The following is a 19664-nucleotide window of genomic DNA, read 5'->3' on the forward strand; positions in this document are numbered from 1 at the left end:
AGTGGTGAATTGAGTGTTTTTTTCACGGGGAGAGAGTATTTTGATGTCCATTATTTTAAAATTTGAGTTCTAGTCAAAGAAATTTCACTTGCGTTGTGTCGTATAGACTACGAACCAATCGTAAAACTCAGTAAATTGAAGAAAAAAAATTAAAGTTGAACTAGATATATATATATAGTATTTATTTAGAATGCAAATACCAACCGGTAAACATTATAACATTACCGTTATGAGTGTATTATACTACGTCGATGAGTTCTTAGTCATCTTTTAAATTATGGTGATGAACTACACGACTTGGAAATTTCTAACATAATTCATATATGTGCAAGTATAAAGAAAAATTTGATTTATCATTAAAGAAAATGGTGTATGCAAAGATATGCACTTCATGACCAGGGTTGTTTCCATAGGGTACATTCCATATACGCCGTATACTGCCGTGCTAAGCGCAGAAGTCGTATCTGCTGCTGAGGTCAAACCGAAAAACTGCTATTTAAAGTTTTACGCCTCCATGTATTTGATCCAGATTTCACTTTTTTAGATTTTTTTAAAAAATAGTTCCAATTCACAAATGACAATAAAACATTGCATAGGGGTAAAACATGTTATAAAAAACCACCTCGTGACAATAACTCAATTTTGACAAAAAGTGTAGATACCACTTTTGCGCTTAGCACGGCAGTATACTCTCAAGCATTTTTATACACATGTATGTGCTCGCATGCACTCATTGTGATTAATGGATTACTGGGAGTACATCTTTAGAAAAGTGATGGGATCATCACTGTTCACAGCGATATTTCTTTTTCTGCAGAAATAACTTTACATTTAAATGATGGCGATGTTTTAGAAAGACCCAGAAACCACTGAACAGAAAATAACATTTTTAACAAGAATTTTCAATATTGAATGTACTGTCGGGGGCAGAGGGTCTCGCCTGATTAATTAATTTTTATCCAATTTACTAGGCGGTACAGTTGTAAAACCTTTTAACATCTAGTTGTTTTTATATATATATATATATATATATATATATATATATATATATATATATATATATATATATATATATATATATATTTATATATATATATATATATATTAGGGTGGTCCTTATTTTTGAAGTTGTAGATATTTTACACGACGCCCCCTCAATTTGTTCCATTATACAAATAAATGATCCATGCAAAATTTTAAGTCAATCCATGAATATATTAACACGTGCCCCTAGGGCCCCCTTTTTTGAGTTTTGAAGAAAAAATTGCGGATTTTCTCATTTTTACGTAAAAATATTCCTAGGTTTCATATTTAAAGTAATTTTGTACCTCAATAGATGTTGCTACTTCCAGACCAACCATTCTCTTACTTTCGTTCTGTAAAATTTTACATATTACATAGGGTACATGTACACCAATGGCCTTGGGACAGGCATACCGCTATTCGTGCTCGTTTCAAACCAAGCGGCAGGGGAACATTTCTTTCCACCAAGATGGACACAAGGGATTCTAAAGGCCATTAATGAATGGCCTAGGCCATTAATGAATGATTTTTGACAACAACAAATTGCCTCCTCCAGGCTTTGGGGGTGTTGATTTAGAAAATTTTCTGTGTATGTAATAGGTGGGGCAAATAGGGTCACTAGGTTTCCATGCTATAAATATAAGTAATGACAATTATATTTTAATTAGCTGTTCTTTAGTTATATACTTAAATGTTTACGCATTCTTATAATTTAAATTTTGAAAAATCCTCGATTACCCTACCATAAAAATAAACTCTATTTTCCATATCTAAAATATAAATTTAAAAAAATTATCGGAATAATGTAAAAATCTATAATTTAAACTATCTTCTATTTCAGTAAATAGTCCTTTATTATCATTAAATTCCTCTTGCAATTCACAAGATTTAGTAACCAAAATGGGTATCTATCCTAACCTGTTGAACCTTTTTTCTATATCTGGTCTACCACAACGCAAAAAAGATTGACAACTAATGAGATCTGCTTGCATTTCATCAATGTTAGACAAATGCCATATTAGGGACAAGGATGCTGCTCATGTATTAACAGTCTATGTAGATGGCAGTAAATTTAAATCCAAATAACCTTATGATCAATCGTACATCCCTTAAGAGAGCAAGAGAAAATCTTCAAGAGGTAAAATCAGACTTCATGAATTTAAATTTAGATTTTTTAGTTATTCCCTGGGATACAAAGCTACATCCAGATGTAACTGGAAAAAGAACGCCGACAGGATTACCGTGATAGCTTCAGGTTCCAATGTTGAACAGCTACTCAGAATTTCTGAGATATTTCTTCAGTTGTATATGATATCTTAGATGATTGCTTTTTATTGCTAACTGTTCAAGCTGTAGTGTTTTATACAGCGGCTTACAATACCGGCCGTATAAATTGTGCATGTAATTTTTTAGAGCAAAAGCTGAACGGTGATATATTGCATTTGTATTGCTATCATCATGCACTTGAAATCGTACTACAGAGTGTCTTTAAAGAAGTTCTTGCCTTTCTTAGTTCTAGACTCGATATTCCATTATTTAAGCGCTTCAAAATTCAAAAATTACACAAACCACTTAAATTCTAAAAGAAGAATTCGATGACATATTATTGTTCATAGAAAGCGGAATTAAGAAATATTACAGAGAATTCTCATAACGTGTAATAATATTTCTTGGTGAAGTCCTCCCTCCTACAGGGATATGTTTTCGGCAGCCTTTAGCTTATCCCTGACCCAGAGGGGTGGCAAAAGGAATTTCTTGTTTGAAAATTTATATATTTAGGAAGCAATTTAAATTGACACTACATGAAGAGATTGCCCGTAAATGCTGTTTTACAGTTAAATGTTGTATGAAGATATAGTTTTTCGCAGCAACACATTCTAGGCCTTTTAAATTAATATAAAGTCTAGTGTCTAAAAAACCTGCAGCGTACAAAATGATGACAAACATGCAGCAGAAGCAGTGATTGAAAAATTCATAAATCACGTATGGTACTTAGGGGATGAACTAGTAGCTTTGTCCGTATTGGATGAAGGAATGAGGGATGAACTAGTAGCTTTGTCCGTATTGGATGAAGGAATGAACTTTGAAGATAGGAAAAGACTACTTCAAAAAAATGCTTGCTGAATAGGAAGACGTGTCTGATGACTGTATAAAAAATTTCAAATAACAGTAGATGATTTCTAATACTTTCTTAGTAAAAATCTTCATCTTTATAGAATCAATTACGAGTCAATAAAACTGTTTGATAAGTTACAAACACCAAAAGATGTTTTCCTATTTGATCCTGATTCATGGCAAAATGAAGGAAGCTATTTAAAGGTAAGAGATATCGTTAAAATGCTGAAAGTTGTGAATGATACAATTGAAAGAGGTGCACAATTAATCGAAGAATTTCACAATCAATTTACCAAATATGAGTCACAAAAGCAATTCAGTATTTTACAGACACTCCAAGACTATCGGAAAAAAAATGCACACGATTGAGAAAAGCGTACGATTAAGGTAAAGTTTCTAAAGCAATATTTCATTCTTATTCAATGTAAAATCTTTAGACGATATGAAGTAATTAAAAAGATTAATTTTAGTGCTACCTCACTGTAAAAATATTTTGCAAACATAGGAGAATCGATGTACGGGGTCTGAAGTAGAAAATCGAAGATTTGTGAGAAAATTATAAAAAGTGTTAAAGTTCAACGTCCTAGGGTTCAACGTGTTATTATTGACCGATCGAGTTCAAATTTTGCACCGATGACTTTTTATTATAGTGTCACAAAACTAGGGGGCGTCACTTGTTGAATTCCGAAAAAAAAAATTCCCATATAAATAAGGACCACCCTAATATATATATATATATATATATATATATATATATATATATATATATATATATATATATATATATATATATATATATATATATATATATAACATATTTTGCTTATATATATATATATATATATATATATATATAAGCAAAAGTCACTTTTTTTCCCAAAGCATAAATTTTTATCGATCCCTTGGGGGCAGAAAATATTACCTGACCATGCTAAAATTTTAGAATTTTCTTACTGGCAGGAGTACACAAATTTTACGCACCCAGTTGATGGGACCCTTTGATCTTCGTGTTTTTCGCTCCACCCTACTGTCTAGACTTTTATAATGAGTATGACAGATGTGAAAACAGTTTCCCCTTACCCCTAATGGGTTTTTTTCCATCAAGATAATTATGTTGCTCTTGATCATTTACTTTGATGAAAAAATTAATTAAGCCTAATGGGAAAGACTACCACTTCCCATTTTCTGTGATAAATAAAGGGTTTATTTTGCCTCGATTTTACACTTCGGGGTAAAATGGGTATAAAAAACAGCATTTTTAATTTCAGTGACCCATAGCAGAAATATCATGAAATATAATTGTGTTTTTGTTGAATATTCTACACATTGTGTATCTTAGGTCTAATTTGGGCATAGTTTGTATTAACTTTTTGCTTTAAATTTAGTGTAAAGGGGTATACCTATTTTACCCCCGTGTATACCCATTTAACCCCGTGCTTCGGGGTGAAATGAGTATACACCCGGATAAAATGGGTATATGCTGTTTAATAGTTGAACTACACTGTAACTAATGGAGAAAATATTTTAAAACTGAGTATAATTGCATTGGAGGATAAAAACCTTTAATCCAAAACAACCACAAAAAATGTTTACAGAACCAAATTTATGAACAAAAGGCGCATTGGCAAAGACTTGCGGTTTGGCTGAGGTAGTATTTTTATAACTTTGTGATGCCTGCACAACATCAATGTCATCTTTCTTGGGGAGCACATAGGATAATTTGGCAGATGATTTTGTAGCAAACTTCTCAGTATATTCACCTTCAGCTGAGATTTCAGTGATTAAACCTATGAATTACACAAATTTAACAACGGCCCTGTCGCCAATTGCTGGAAATAACAACTAGGAGAACCACTAGTTTTTACTTCTACTTCATTAGTTATTTTACCAATTATTGTTAATGTTTCTTTTTAATTAATTTATTTTATGTGTATTTATTTTTTCTGCTTTTGTTTATCTCTTGCCGGTTTGTGTACAATCTTGCAGCCACCTGCTCTGTAATTACAACATCTCCCACCTTTGTTTAGACTTACTTTTTTTTTTGTAAATTTTTCATTTCCTTACCAGTGCTAAAAAATGGCTGGGAACCAAGAGGTATAGTAGGAGGATTTAGTTATTCAGTACAACATTGCTATGAGGCATAAGGATTCTGTTGTGATTGTATGTGAGGTTTTACTTAGACTATGTTCTGAAAATGGGGTTGGTGGTTTTAAAAAGAAATTAAAAAGACAGCATATTAGCTATCAATACTTACTATGTTTTATAATGTGTAGCAATGAACCATATACATAATAAACTTACAGTAAATTATTAACCTACAGTAATCATGAACTATATCAATAATAATCAAAAAATATAATACCTTTAAGTACTAATTGGGGCATAAGTTATAGTAATTAAAATACAACACATAAATAAAGAGTAATTATTTATAAAACTTTTTGAAAACATACTTTTAGTTTAAAAGATGAATAATATCTAACAATTATCTTGCAAAGATGATTAAGTTTTTTAATTTTCATGAATTCAATGTCTTTAACTTGAAAATGTTGGCTATACCCATTTTACCCCGTGCAACTAAAAGTACTACAAATTTTTTGTAAATATTAAAATTTACTTATTTTTTGAGTTTTCTGTTAGAAAAATTCTTTTTCTATCAAATCCAAATAAAAAAACTTCCAAAACTCTTCCTGTAAATTTTTCTAGGAAGAAGTTTATCACTCACTATAAACGCATTGCTTTGTGTTCTGAAAAAAAAAATTGTTGCTAAGCCTGGTAAATGAGTTGCTAGATTTTTTTTCCTCAAGTCAAAATGTTGCCTGATATGTAAACATTTTCATCATATTTTTTCATTTTCAAAAAATGTTGTCCAGTAGAATAAAATCAAGAAAAATGCAGGTATACCCATTTTACCTCGGGTCCCCCTAATCAAGTTGCCCAACAATATTGAGTTTAAATGTCTCACAAATTTGAACATGGTGCTTAAAAATAAAAAAAGTACTTTCTTCTCTACAAAAGGATGATTAGTAGAGTAACCTGACTAGATACATAACTCCGTAGCGGCAGCCACTGGCCGCCTAAACGCGCGAATCTTGAAGTGAACGGTCAAAAACGTAGTCTACAAGGAAGCAACCACTGGTTTCCAGAGGATGCAACGCTGTTTGCATCTTCGCAGACTACGGCAAAAGTGCGCATGCGCTTTATGGGCTCTTGCCCGTCTACTGGGTTGCCCATTGGTTCCTCGTTGCGTATCTAATAAATTATACATCTATGCATGTAGTGGCCAATCTTCCATGATGCTAAATTAATTTATCTAAAGCCAGAAGCAATAAATGTAAACTTTTTGAAGTCTAATGAATTTTAAGGCATTCAAAGGACAATGCAGTCTCTAAGGCATTCAAAGGTCAATGCGGACTCTTTTAATGCAGTATGACTCATTGAACTCTTTGACATAAAAGCTAGTAGCAAAGGGATAGTAAACTTTACAGAAACAAAATTTCTAAGCATAAGTCTCTTTTTAATGTAAATTTTACTCCATATAAAGTTTCTAATGACGAGCTCTGGATGCTTTCTATGCAGGCAAAAACATTTGAAAATTGAAGTTTTTATATTACTCCATGCTTAAAAGTAGAGCTCTACTTCAGAATCAATCCGCATGAAGTTCATTACATAATAAACTATTTTACCAGAAATGAGGTAGGGAGAAGCAAAAGGATATGAATTAGAGGTGAGCAATGTCGTTCTTTTGAATGATCCGTTCATCAGAGGATCGTTCATTCTTTTGATCCGTTCATTCAACTCGTTCATTTGAAAGACTTCGTTCATTTAAGAAAGTTGCAGGTGATCTCTCTGCACGACATACTCACGTACGTTCGAAATGTTTCAGTAGAATCAGTAATATTCTTTGAAGGAAAAATAACTAAAATTATCTAAAAGTAAGAAAATATGACAATGAAAAATTGATCAAAATATTTTTATTTCGGGTCAGATGTTGAATGTTCATATAAGCATAATTAAGTTGCTTTTTCGTCAGTGGTTGGGAGCAGCTTATCATAAAAGGAGCCTCACAGGTTTCGGAACGCGTCACGAATCAACAAGTAAACAAGGCGAAAGCATTTCTTGATATATTTGTAAGCAAATGTTGAAATAAATATAGAACTAATGTTCTTTAAAGCAATTCGGAATACAATTTGAAAAAAGAAAAGATGATATTAATTTAAAAAGAATTAACGTAGTTACAACCAATTTACTGTAAACTGGTTTCCAAACAACGTTTTTTTTAAAGTAAACATCTGATTTTTAAATAAAAACTGGCATAAGTTGTCGAAACTGACCTTTTCTTGACCCCAAAACAAACATCTGTCAACCATTACATCTACCCAAAAGCAAGAGTTGCGCTCCTTGAAATATTTTTTTCCAGCTACAGCACTGTAAATATCATATAGTATTACCAATAGACTTCGTATAGCAAAAAAAGTAACAACAAATATATCGGTAGCTCAGCCGGAGTACTAGATAACTTAATTTAAAAAAAGGACTCACCTAAATGTAAGGGAGTCTCAAAATTATTCCACAGCAACGATAAGAACAGAAAAAGAAGAAAAGAAAAACGCGACAGTTTTTTAAATGGGGGAAAAAATTAGACAGTAATTATCCTTATTACAGATCTCTGGATATTGAGTTCAGCGGCTTGGAAATCGCCAACCAAATTAAAAATAAAGCCTAATCAATATAGATGGTAGTAGATAGGGATGTTATAGAAGACAAAAGGATCGCCAGAAAAGTGACAAAAGGTGTTTTTAGAAATAATTTTAGCGACAGAAAGCGTGAGCAAGATTTTAGCAGGTTAGTGGGACTGGAATTGCAAAGTTCAAATATTTTGTTAGTGGCCCAAACAAGTTACACAAGAAAAATACTAAAATGGATATACTGGAAAATTAAAAATGATGGATAAAGCAGAAATTTAAAAAAAAGGTTCGAAATTAATATATTGTACTGCAGTGAGAAAAAAGAAATTTTGAGATTGATTGAGTGTTAAAAATTTGAAGATGAATGTAGCTTTAAAAAAAAAAAACGCAATTTTATCACAGGTGCATCGACACTATGGTCCAAACTGCTCACCGTTCAAAAGAACGGTCGTTCATTTTTTAGGTGAATGAACGGATCCATTCATTTTAAGGATTCGTTCTTTTTGACCCGTTCGTACATGAACGACACATCCCTAATATGAATAAACTTTTCTTGAAAAACGCGAGAAATTTACAAACCTTTGGTTGGTTTTTCTAAATCATGCTCAATAGCGGCGTGTGCCAACTCGACTACTACCATCTCTTGCCACAAAACAGATGAAAAGTTTTCTTACTATTTGTACTACTAATCTCCAAAATTTTTGATTTTGGCATTTAACCCCTTTGCTTTTAAGTGCTTCAAATGTTAATAGAGCGAGTTTTTGCATGTCATTTATTGTAACTTCAAGAAAGAAATGTTCAAAGTCAAAAAGCTGATTTTCATCGAACTTTTGTTTGTTTTAGGCCGTCCAAGGGCAGTCTTCCACAGACCACATCGACTGGCACTCCCATTTGCAGTCACCATCATCCCACGTGACATTCAACAACAGTCACTTCCTGGTACTACCTAACCGCCTTCACAACAGCAGCTTGCATTTTTTCCCGACTGTCTCACCCGAAGCTAATAGCGATGTCGTCCCATTAGTGCTATACGCCGTTCTTTCAGTTCTTGGAACTACGGTAAATATCTTCGAAATAAGCTCACTTATTATTCAAGAGAACTTACGTCACCACGGAAACGTGTTTCTCGCCAACCAAGCTTTGGCCAACCTCCTTATTGCAACGTTGGGCTTTCCGGCTTCCTGCATAGCTATTTTATCCAACAGTCACCGCCAACCTTTTGTATGCTACTGGCAATGGTACAGTGCCCTAATTTCGTTTTTCACGTCCACTGTCAATTATTTTTTCATAGCATTTGAGAATTTACTCAGGGCTTATAGAAAACGCTCGAGAAACAGAAACAATGACGGATATTCTTGCTGTTGTAGCGTTCAAGTAGTTGTTTTTTGTGTTTTTTTCTGCTGGTTTGCAGCGGCTGCATGGGTTTTGGTACTCATATTTTACGACAAGAGACAAGATGTGTGCAGCCGGAATTATGGATATAGTATTACGTTTTTAATTTTCCTTGCTCCTGTTTCACTAACTCTACTCACATTTGGTTTAGCTATTCATCGATATAAACGTCATTTAAGGGAGCTGGAATTGCGTCAGTGTCTGGAAAGTAGAGAAGAGAGTTTGCACAGACAGTTATTCAAAAGTAACGCATTGGCGTATTTCTTATTCCTCTGTTTCTGGATGCCCTATGCCATTGCAGTAACTATTTCAACTTCAGAAAGCATTTCATTACCAACAGTCCCGCCGACGTCATTGCGATCAAGAGCTGGTTATGAATCTCCTTCACCCAATTCAGTTGAAACGCTGCTAGGAATAGCTCAGTCATATAGTTGCTTTTGTGGATTAGTGTATGCTTTCACTAACAGTTCCTTTGGACAAGCCTTTATTTACTTGACAAGGTACTTCTGCTGCAAAGCTCATCCAGAGTTCACCAAGAGTACCTTCCAAGAGAAGCCTAGAGGTACTGTTAGGGTGCATATCGGAATGGAAACGAGAGTTGGAGACAGGAGCGCTAGAGCAAACAAGTTGATGGCTGTTATGATGCATGATAGTCCCAGAGGTGGAAGAGCGGGTAACCATTATCTATGAAATCCTTGCATTCAGGTAACTTTCCTATAGTAAAAAAATAGAGAGTGCAACATTAGAAACAACTTTTGGAAGATATAGCTGTTTGGAGCCAACATTATTTTGAGTAAATAAAGTGAAATGTTGAGTGAAATAACTATTTTTGAAGCGAAATACCTTAATAGTGTCTTCGCACAACAATGTTTTCACATTTTTAAAACTGAGCACTGAAGAAGGAGACGTAGAAGTTAGAAACCTTAGATGCACTACAAATTCAACTCGAAAGCTATGAAATGAAAAATTGTAAAAATGCGTACCATATCAAAGAAAACAATTTTTTGAAAGCACTGGATACAAATCTCCTGCCTGTGAAGTGTCCTTAAGGATTTTTATCACACAAAAGCATATCGACAGTTCAAGGTAAGGAAGTACGAAATCTCCATAGTTAAATTCATAATAAGTAACGGAAAGTTAGAGCAGAGTAATTTATCTATCATTAAAATTTTCAATGTACAATGTTGAAGTGCATATAAATAAGCAGATTATTTTCAGTTTGATGAAATGTTGTTTTTTTGAATGATGATTACGATGGTATTTGTGGTTATGAAAACAAAAATTTGCCTGAAAAAAAAGAGCTTATTTCTTTCAACTGATGTCACTCGTGCATGAGTATTACATACAAATATAGTTCAAGAAAAGTGATAGCTTAACATTGCCTTTGCATACATCTCAGAACTAACCATAATAGCTACATGATTTAGCAAAGAGGTTTTTCCCTTCATACGTTATCTAACACTTCAAAGTGGAAGCATTAGGCCCAGAATACTTTCTACGGAGCAATTCCAGTTTTTAGAAGTTTGATGCTTTTTAATAGGATACCATAAAAATAATTCGATACCTAGTGCGTGGATATAAAGCACAGTTCCAACACTATCGAAGAATTTCGAGAAGCGTTTTTACATAGAAGTTGGGTGCAGTTTTTGGTTGAAGTTGGAAACACAAGCTCGAGTACTTTTATGTTATCTTAGAAAAGTATACCAGATTGTCCATCGTAGTTTCCATAACAATGCATTCGGTATTTTGTGCCGTTAAAACTACCCATGAAATGGTCACCACACACAAGCTTCCCGATCATTTTTCCTAGAGAACTGAGGAAAGTTTGACTACAAGAGATCTTGATTCATCCTGATAGAATACAACTTTTCATCAAACCTTAATGAATACCGTTATGGGTTTTTCTTGAACCCTCCAGGTAAAATGGGACTTGGAGAACGTGTATTACTTTTAGTTAAAACACTTTAGCTTTGAGTATAAAAAAAACTAGCTGGTTTAAGTAGTGTTTCCTACCTGATGGTACTAACAGTAACATTTCCTACACTTGGTTTTATGTATTAATTGTATTTTATATAAGTATACTCAATATGAACATTTCTATTGCAAAACAAAGAATGTGTACGAAGCAAGCCAATAGAGTAGAGGATGAAATCCAAATTATAACCATCCTCATTGTGGTCAAAGAACTAAAATTGCACACAGGCGTAACAGGTCAAAAGTTTCTCTAAAGCTTTTAGAACACAAATAGTCACATACTGTTTTCAAATAGGCTCCCTAATAGCACAGTGACTACAATGTCACAAAGCATTACTGTAAAGTCAGCAACAGGGTGCAACTTACGAATGTTACTCCTCTCTGACGTCACGAAGTCACGTTGCAGTGACGTCTTCATAATGTCATAAAATTCCCGGTCACAAATTAGTTGCAGAAACGTCATAGTGATGTTACGTAAAACATATCACAATTGTGTCCCAGCGTAACTTCTATGAAACGTCACAAATCTGTCATTTTGTGACTGTGACCATTGTGACTCGCAGTGACGTTCCTATAACTTGTGAAATGTTGTGCTATCAGAATTTGATTTTTACTTTAATGATTGTGACAAAAAGGTTATTAATATGTAGAAAATCTCTAAATTATTTTCTTTGCAGCCTTGCATGTAATTATAGTGAAAATCTAGAAAAATATACAAACATTCTTTATTATGATTTTTTTTTAATTCTCCCAATCCTCATACTCTTTTGTAACACTGCTCTTAACAAAATTATCTGATTAGTACTTTTTCTTTTCCATTGCGATCGTTTAGTAACGTTCGTTTCAATTGCGAGTAACTTTTCCGTTATAGGTACGTTACTCGGCGCATTTTAAATCTTGGCGATTATAATGTATTCATCACTATTGCAAACCATCCGTTGTATAGTTGGCAACATTCAACAACTGTGTGGCAACGATAGTATTTGTCGCCATGCTTTATATTTTTGCCCATTAAACAAGTAAAAAAGTCGCCAAACTAAGAGAGATACCTGTAACGGAAAAGTACATAATTAAATAAGTAAACAATATTCAAAATAATGCATTAGTTATTCCTATTTGTTTACTCCTATTAGCATTTATTATGAATCTTTTAGCTCTTTTTAAATCATTAAAGACCCAAATTTCTTTAGGGATACGAAACAGTTCTTATTAAATTCCAAAAAAAAATCATACTTTGTTCCCTCTCTCTCTCTCTTTTGAAATTTAAAATTGGGACTTAATAATCCTGTTGGGACTTCACTGCATCCATATTAAGAGAAAATTCTATTTATCAAGCTCAATGGAAAACAGCATTTTCACTCAAGACTCGAACCTGTTATCGTTTTAATCAAAACTAACAAAGAAAAAAAAACCCGCCAAAAACAAATTTATTTAAAAATTAAATAAGTTTTATTGTAATAAGCACATTATATCACGTTATATTTATTTTGATAAATTATATTATCATAATTAATACAACAAAATTATTAGACATGTACTTTTCTTACAATATTTTTTTGTATTATGTCTATTATAGTGTTATATTATAATTTATACTCGCAATATAATACAGGGTTAGCATAAAAGAATACCCCGGCTTCAAAAATTTATATTTCATAAACTATTACACTCACCACTATAAATGATGCATAAAAATAAACTGTCCAAGTTTCCTATCGCTCACAAATGTTCGATGTGTGCGCCTTTCGTAACGCTACACACATCTAACATCACGGGCGCCCATATGGGGGGGGCAAGTGGGGGCTCAAGCCCCCCCCCCCTTAGAACTTAGAACTTCCTTGCTTTTAGTAGTTTTTTCTTTGCAAAAAAGAAAAAACATTTCTTCTTCAGCCGTTAATGAATAAGTTATTAAAAATGTCAAATTTTAATAACTCGAAGCTTCACCGAAATCAGTTTCCATGGGTAAAATATCCTGCTAAACCATGGGGAAGCCCCCATCTGAGCCCCCCCCCCCTAACAATTTTGCATATGGGCGCCCTTGTCTGACATACAGTTTGGAGTCTTCACTATCAATTTTTCGTAATGCTATGCAAATGCAATGTTTCAGTTCTTGCATTGTTGTAGGCAATGGTGATGTATAAACAGTCTTTGACGAAAACTCATAAAAAAATCACATGGGGATCTGGCTGAGCAACACATAAATGGTGAATCATCATCACCTGCAAGGCCAATCCAGCCTTGTGGAACGTCAGTGGCGTAGCGAAATGCGGGGGTTTGGGGATAAAAACAACCCCCAGAGGTCTTGGTTTTAACATTGTTGCCTATCCTAATATAGTAGTTAATACACGTGTAAATACTGTTGTGATCGATAAACCCCTTCTGGAAGGAATTTCTATCGGTGCTAGTGCGAAACGTGCAAGTAAAAGTAGTTACTTCCGTTCAAAGTCACTTGGACATTATCTCTTATTTTTGTATTATTCGAGGCAGTGAGAAGCAAAGGAATGCAAATGGCAAAATTAAACATTTGGAGATGACCAGTACAAATGGTAGGTGAACCCCCTCCACTGTCTTGGGGCAAAAGATAGTACTAGTAGCCCTGGTAGGTGCTGCTGTACAGCATGATTTAGAAAAAAAGTTCAATGAAAGCCTACTTAGGACGTAATCTTTATACGCGTTTTACTCAAAACTTGAAAATGTTCACTTACATCCCTTTGCTTCTCACTGCCTCATTGTAGTGGTAAGTGTAATAGTTTATGAAATATAAATTCTTAAAACCGGGATATTTTTATGCTAATCCTGTATTTATTATGATGAATATTATTTCTCAAAAATGTGAAAAAAAATAACGTTTAATTGAAAATTAACGCTTAAAAAGAAAAGTTATACCAAATATAATGAATTAAATTAAGCCAAAAAAAAAACTGCACATCATTTGACATAAATGAAAAAAAGTCTTAGAACACACGCAAGACATAGCAATCCCGCTAGTAAACTTTTTCCTCAATAGTGAGAAAATGTAGGTTTGAATATCAGAATTTAATCATAATATTCTTGAAATACATTCAACATGCTCAAAAAAAAATTCTCTGTCTTATCTTTATTGCCTATCAGATATCCCATTTTGCGAACAAAAATACGAAACGACTTTCTTCTAAACTATTGCTTTTATTGTGATAAATTCTATGCATCTTTGGGGGCCATTCATTAATTACGTAACGGTCCCGAGGGGAAGGAGGGTTTTAAAAATTTCTACATATCCTTACTTTAAGGGGGGGGGGGGTGCCAAACATATTCTTACGTAATATTTTCCAAGTCGATATTTTATATTAGAAATTGTGCGGTCTTGTGGTTTCGCAGGGACCATATTTCATTTGCGTCTGGAAGGTAAAAACCGTATTAAGATCAGCTGATTTTTCTTTGTTTTACAAAGATTGACTAGTGTAAAATAGAACAAAAGAATCGCACTATGTATGGCATGTTTTATTCTTAATTAGTATCGCATCTAATACATAAAATGTCGAAAAAACATTGTCTAGATTCCAACATTTTAATAAATATTTCTTTACACGAAAAGATTTAATTGAAAAAATTGAATTTAATAACGATTCTAGTGATGTAAGATTTGTTTTTTTATAATTTTGATAAACGAAATAGAATCTTATGTAAGAATAGGGGGGGGGGGGTGGAAAATCTTACGTACCCTTACACGGGGGGAGGGGACCAAAAATTGCCAAAATCATCCTTACGTAATTAATGAATGGTCCCTTTGTAAATAAACTAACTCTGCAAAAGAACTACTGCTGCTATCTAGTGTTCGTAATTGAAAGCGTTAAAAGTAAAAGGACTTGGTTGTCCTGAATGGGTTATTGCTAGAAATCTGCTTTTCACTGACTGATTTTTTTTTAATGGGACTTGAAAGTCCACTTGGTTTATAAAGGATTAACTACGGAGCTGACAGTGGGATTTTTCCCAAAAACCCAAGATTGGACTCATAAAATACCTAAGATTGTGTTAGAACGCCCTTACTGTGCCGCAAAAGAATATCTTCAAAATGCTTCTGAGATAATTCCTGCTGGTTCTTATGTAAAATGACCAATCAAAATATGACCACCGTTTTCCCCCATCAAGTCCCACTTGTGGGAACCCCCAATTTTTTTTCAGTTTTCAATACTTTCATAACCATTATTCTATTTGGAAAGGAATGTAGCATTATATCAACCATTAATGCTCTTTTGAGGAGCTAAAGTGATGCAAAGTTTAAAAGCTTGAACATTTCAAGCGCGTAGGGAGACTCATTGGGATATTACCCCCCCCCCCCTTTAAATATTTTTTTAAATCATCAAAACCGATATTTTTTTCTAAGAGTTTGTTTTACATTTTTTCACTTATTTCTCGGCATAAAACCAGAGTAAAGAACTCACTCCTGCGAGCCCCATGTATGAAAAAATTTTCACGTTGCAAAAAAAAAACATGGAAAGCATCGTATTTTGCATAGTCATCGATAAAGAACAGTTCCGTACTATTTTTTTGGCATGAAACTAGAATGTAGGACTCAGTCTTATGAGCCCCATGTCCGAAGAAAGTTTTCACGTTGTTAAAAAATAATAATAATAATAATGGAAACATCGCATTTTGCATAGTTGAGTGTCGGATCGCAAATCTTCAGTACTTTCCCGTATTATTCAACTTGTATTCCAAGATATAATAATGATTTAAAATGCGCTTAGATATGCTTAAAAAGTTGCATAACGTATATATTCATATTTCTGGGGTTGCGCCGGTTCCATTGTTTATCCCGTCTTAATAAAGTGAAAAACAATGGGTGCAGTGCATTCCCAGAAATATAAATATACATTAATGCTGTGCACCTAAGTTAATTTTTAATCATAATTATATCTGGGAATGTAAGCTGAAGAATACGGCAAGGTTCTTTGCTGAAGATCTGAGATGTGACTGTGACCATGCAAAATGAGACGCTTTTCATGTTCTTTTTTTTTTTTTTTTTTGCAACGTGAAATTTTTTTTTGTGTATGGGGAGTATAGGAGGGAGTCCTATACTCTAGTTTTATGTCGAGAAATTTGTGAAAAAATGTAAAACAAACCCCTGGAAAAAAAGATCGGTTTTGATGGTTGTAATTTTTTTTTTTGGGGGGGGGGGGATCCCAATGAGTTTAATTGCGCGCTCCAAATGTTCATGCTTTTAAACTTTGCACCTCTATAGTCCCTCAGAAGAATATTAACGGTTAATATAATGCTTCCTTCCTTTCCAAATAAAAATATTGGCTATGAAACTGTCGAAAATGAAAAAAAAAAAAAGGGGGGGTTCCAACAAGTGGGACTTGATGGGAGAAAACGGTGGTCATATTTGAATTCAGGGGGGTCATTTTGCATAAGAATTATTTCAGAAGCATTTCGAAGGGGTTTTTTTTTTTTTTTTTTTTTTTTTTTTTTTTTTTTTTTTTTTTGCCGCTCGGTGTTTTTTAGTTACTGTCTTGCAGTCTTAGGTATTTTATGAGTGCAATCTTGGCTTTTGGGATATCACCCACTGTCATCAACATTATAGTACGTTTGCTTTTTTCTAAAGGAACAGATATATCCAACTGCTCCTCTCTCTATATTAAGAAACGAAAACGAAAAAATATATATTAACTAGATATGTTCGTATAGAAAGATTAAACTTGATAAGTTCGTATATGTCAATTTTTAAATTCTTGTTCGATAAAAACTACATAATTCCACAGAAATACCACAAAAGCGTTTTAGCTTATCAGCTTTCAGTAGTTAAACTGACGGTCATATTTGTATAGGTTTCAAAACGTATGCTAATAAATCTAAAGATACTCGTGTATAGAACATTTCTTCGCAAAATGAATATTTTAGAGCTAGAAATCATGTGAAAACCTAGTTTTCTTATATTCGCGTTGCCTTCCTTTAGTTGCACCAAAAGGATAAAAAACTTGAAAAATTCAACACAACACCCAAGCCTTTTTTTTTTTTTTTTTTTGTCTCAAGTTTGCTATGAGCATTGCATGCACGTGTTTACGGTTGCTCTTGAGTGCAATTCAAAAGAGAAATATGAGAAAAGCAGCAAAGTGTTGAAAGAAAATACATTCGATTTATCTGCACGGCCCGATAAAAAATGGTAGGGAAAAAAAACATTTTTCTTAAACACCAGTGAATTTGTTTCAGAAATTGAGGTTAAATTTGAGAAAAAAGAAATAAAATGTGTATGGTAGACATTATCAATGAAACTTTAAAACTCCAAAAATGTCACTTAATTTAGAGTTAATAAAATTCAAAAACATAGAAAGCAGACAAAAAAAAAAGAACAATTAACATTCATAACTGAACAATTTTTATGCGTACTTGAACGTATATATTAATGCGTTTTTGCAAAAATTGCACGAACACCTCAAAGTTAAGTTACTCCGTACACAAACTGTATAGTATGTGATTCTGTTTTCTTTTTACACTAATTGATACAACGGTTTAACAAAACAAACACGTTGCTTTCTCTGAAACTTAATTTTAATGGTTCATCGGTTACTAATATTCTGCAGTAGGTTTTGAAAATTTTACAGAATTTCATTTTCATTATATTCAACGAAGCTTTGAGATTAAGCTTATCTGCAAAAATTAATCTCACCGGCTAAATAATTTGACATTATCTGCTACCTAATCTATATATGTTCACAGTGCATGGGAGCTGGAATATGGTTACGTAGCGGCGGTACCATATTCCAGCGTATGACTATGGAATCCATATGGGATACTATATGGTACGACTGATATACCAGTATGGTAAGGCTATGGAATTGGAATATAGTTACATAGATTAAAGTCACGAGAAAGGAAAATTTGAAAACTAACTATAGCCAATCTTTATCAAAATAGGAATGCTGATTTGAACTAGATTCTGGTAGAAAATACAAGGATTTCGATTTCTATAGGAATTGTTTTCTCGACGTTAGGTAAATACGGGAACATATTTGATTCCACTGTTATTTAAACATAAATGAAGAACATGAAAAAAGATTGATAAAGTATTTTAGATGACAAATGTTCCTCGTTGTATGTGATTCTGGCAACATTGCTGACGAATTGGAGACAGTTGTTGTAATACTGGTGTAAACCATACAACGTGTAAATGAGAAAAACGAATGCTAAGTTTAAAAGAAAAAAAGGGGGGGGGGTGAAGCAGAAAAACATCATTATTTACATTTCATTCATAGAACTGCATATTTGCAGTTTTAGTTCATATAATTGATCTTGTTATACTTGTATTTATATACTCAAATAAGTATGGCTTGCTTCGTACAAATTCATTTCCTTTATGATCATGATAATAACAAACTGTTCGTACAAAATAACACATAAGGTATACGAATTTAAAAAAAAAAATCCATTTTTCCTTCAAATCAACTACTGCCATTATTTTAAAGCAATATTTTACCTTAAGAGGTGTACCTTTCTTTTATAAAAGTTTGTGTCTGAGTATGGATAAAAGAAGATGTTAACACTCAGATAACTCTTTTTCATTGAATTTGTAACTCTTTATGTAAAAGCTGAATGTTTTTATTACATGAGGCAAAACAGTCGTTTTGTACATAAGCTGCGATGTCTGAGCATCAAAACAAATACGAAGGTGAGTCAGATAACAATCTAATAATAGAAGCTTTCATCTTATTAAAAGCTTTACCATTCTAATGGCTAGCTGCCATTAGAATGGGGCAACTTTTCCACCTTTCTAATGTCTTATATTATGTCATTCAGTTTCACATATGCCATTACATTACTTACACATATGCCATTCAGTTTCTCAAAGATGCTTTTACTAAAACTCACGAAGCTCAGATTGCAATAATATTTAATACTTTGATGTCGAAGAAATAATATGTAGTCCGAAAACATAACCCCTAGTTTCTACTACGAGCTATGTCTATGCTGTTGGACTATTTGCCATTTTAGTACTTATTGCAGCATATATGTAGTCTACTAGCATTTGAATTCTAAGAAGCAAATAGGATATCAAAATTATAGCTGACAAATGCAAATGTTTTTTTTTTTTTTAGTTTATACAATATAATATAAATTGTTTATTGTTTTATTTTACTGCTTTCAGGTATATATTTATTTTTATTTACACTTCTATTTTTTATGTAATAATAGTTTCGAAGCAAAATGATAGGAGGAATTTAGGTCAGAATCTGGAGCAGAGCTTAATTTGTTGCAAAAGAAGTGCGAGAGCTGAGCTCTTGTGAGCTCCCATCTACATTAAGCCCTGATCTGGATCCAAAATATCAATTTAGATTAAATTATGCTATTGAATTTTCGTTTCAAAAATTGGATTTTCAAGAGAGCTTTTTAACTCTTAGTATAAAACATAAGTAATCACATCATCAATTAAAAAGAGTATCTCACTTTCCTGGAATTATTGTTATTACTCTTTAATTGCTCTAAGTTTTTTCTTCG

The 19664-nt window shown here is 33.1% G+C and overlaps 1 protein-coding gene across 1 annotated transcript; it reads left to right on the plus strand.

Moving 5' to 3' along the window:
- The first annotated feature begins 5214 nt into the window (after window positions 1-5214).
- Window positions 5215-9908, plus strand: LOC129231169 (uncharacterized). Its single transcript, XM_054865417.1, has 2 exons — window positions 5215-5232; window positions 8670-9908. Exons 1-2 carry the CDS (start codon window positions 5215-5217, stop codon window positions 9906-9908), a joined length of 1257 nt encoding a protein of 418 aa, XP_054721392.1.
- The last annotated feature ends 9756 nt before the right edge of the window (window positions 9909-19664 follow it).

The sequence above is a fragment of the Uloborus diversus genome, chromosome 10, assembly GCF_026930045.1.
Source record: "Uloborus diversus isolate 005 chromosome 10, Udiv.v.3.1, whole genome shotgun sequence".
Taxonomy (NCBI): Eukaryota; Metazoa; Arthropoda; class Arachnida; order Araneae; family Uloboridae; genus Uloborus; species Uloborus diversus.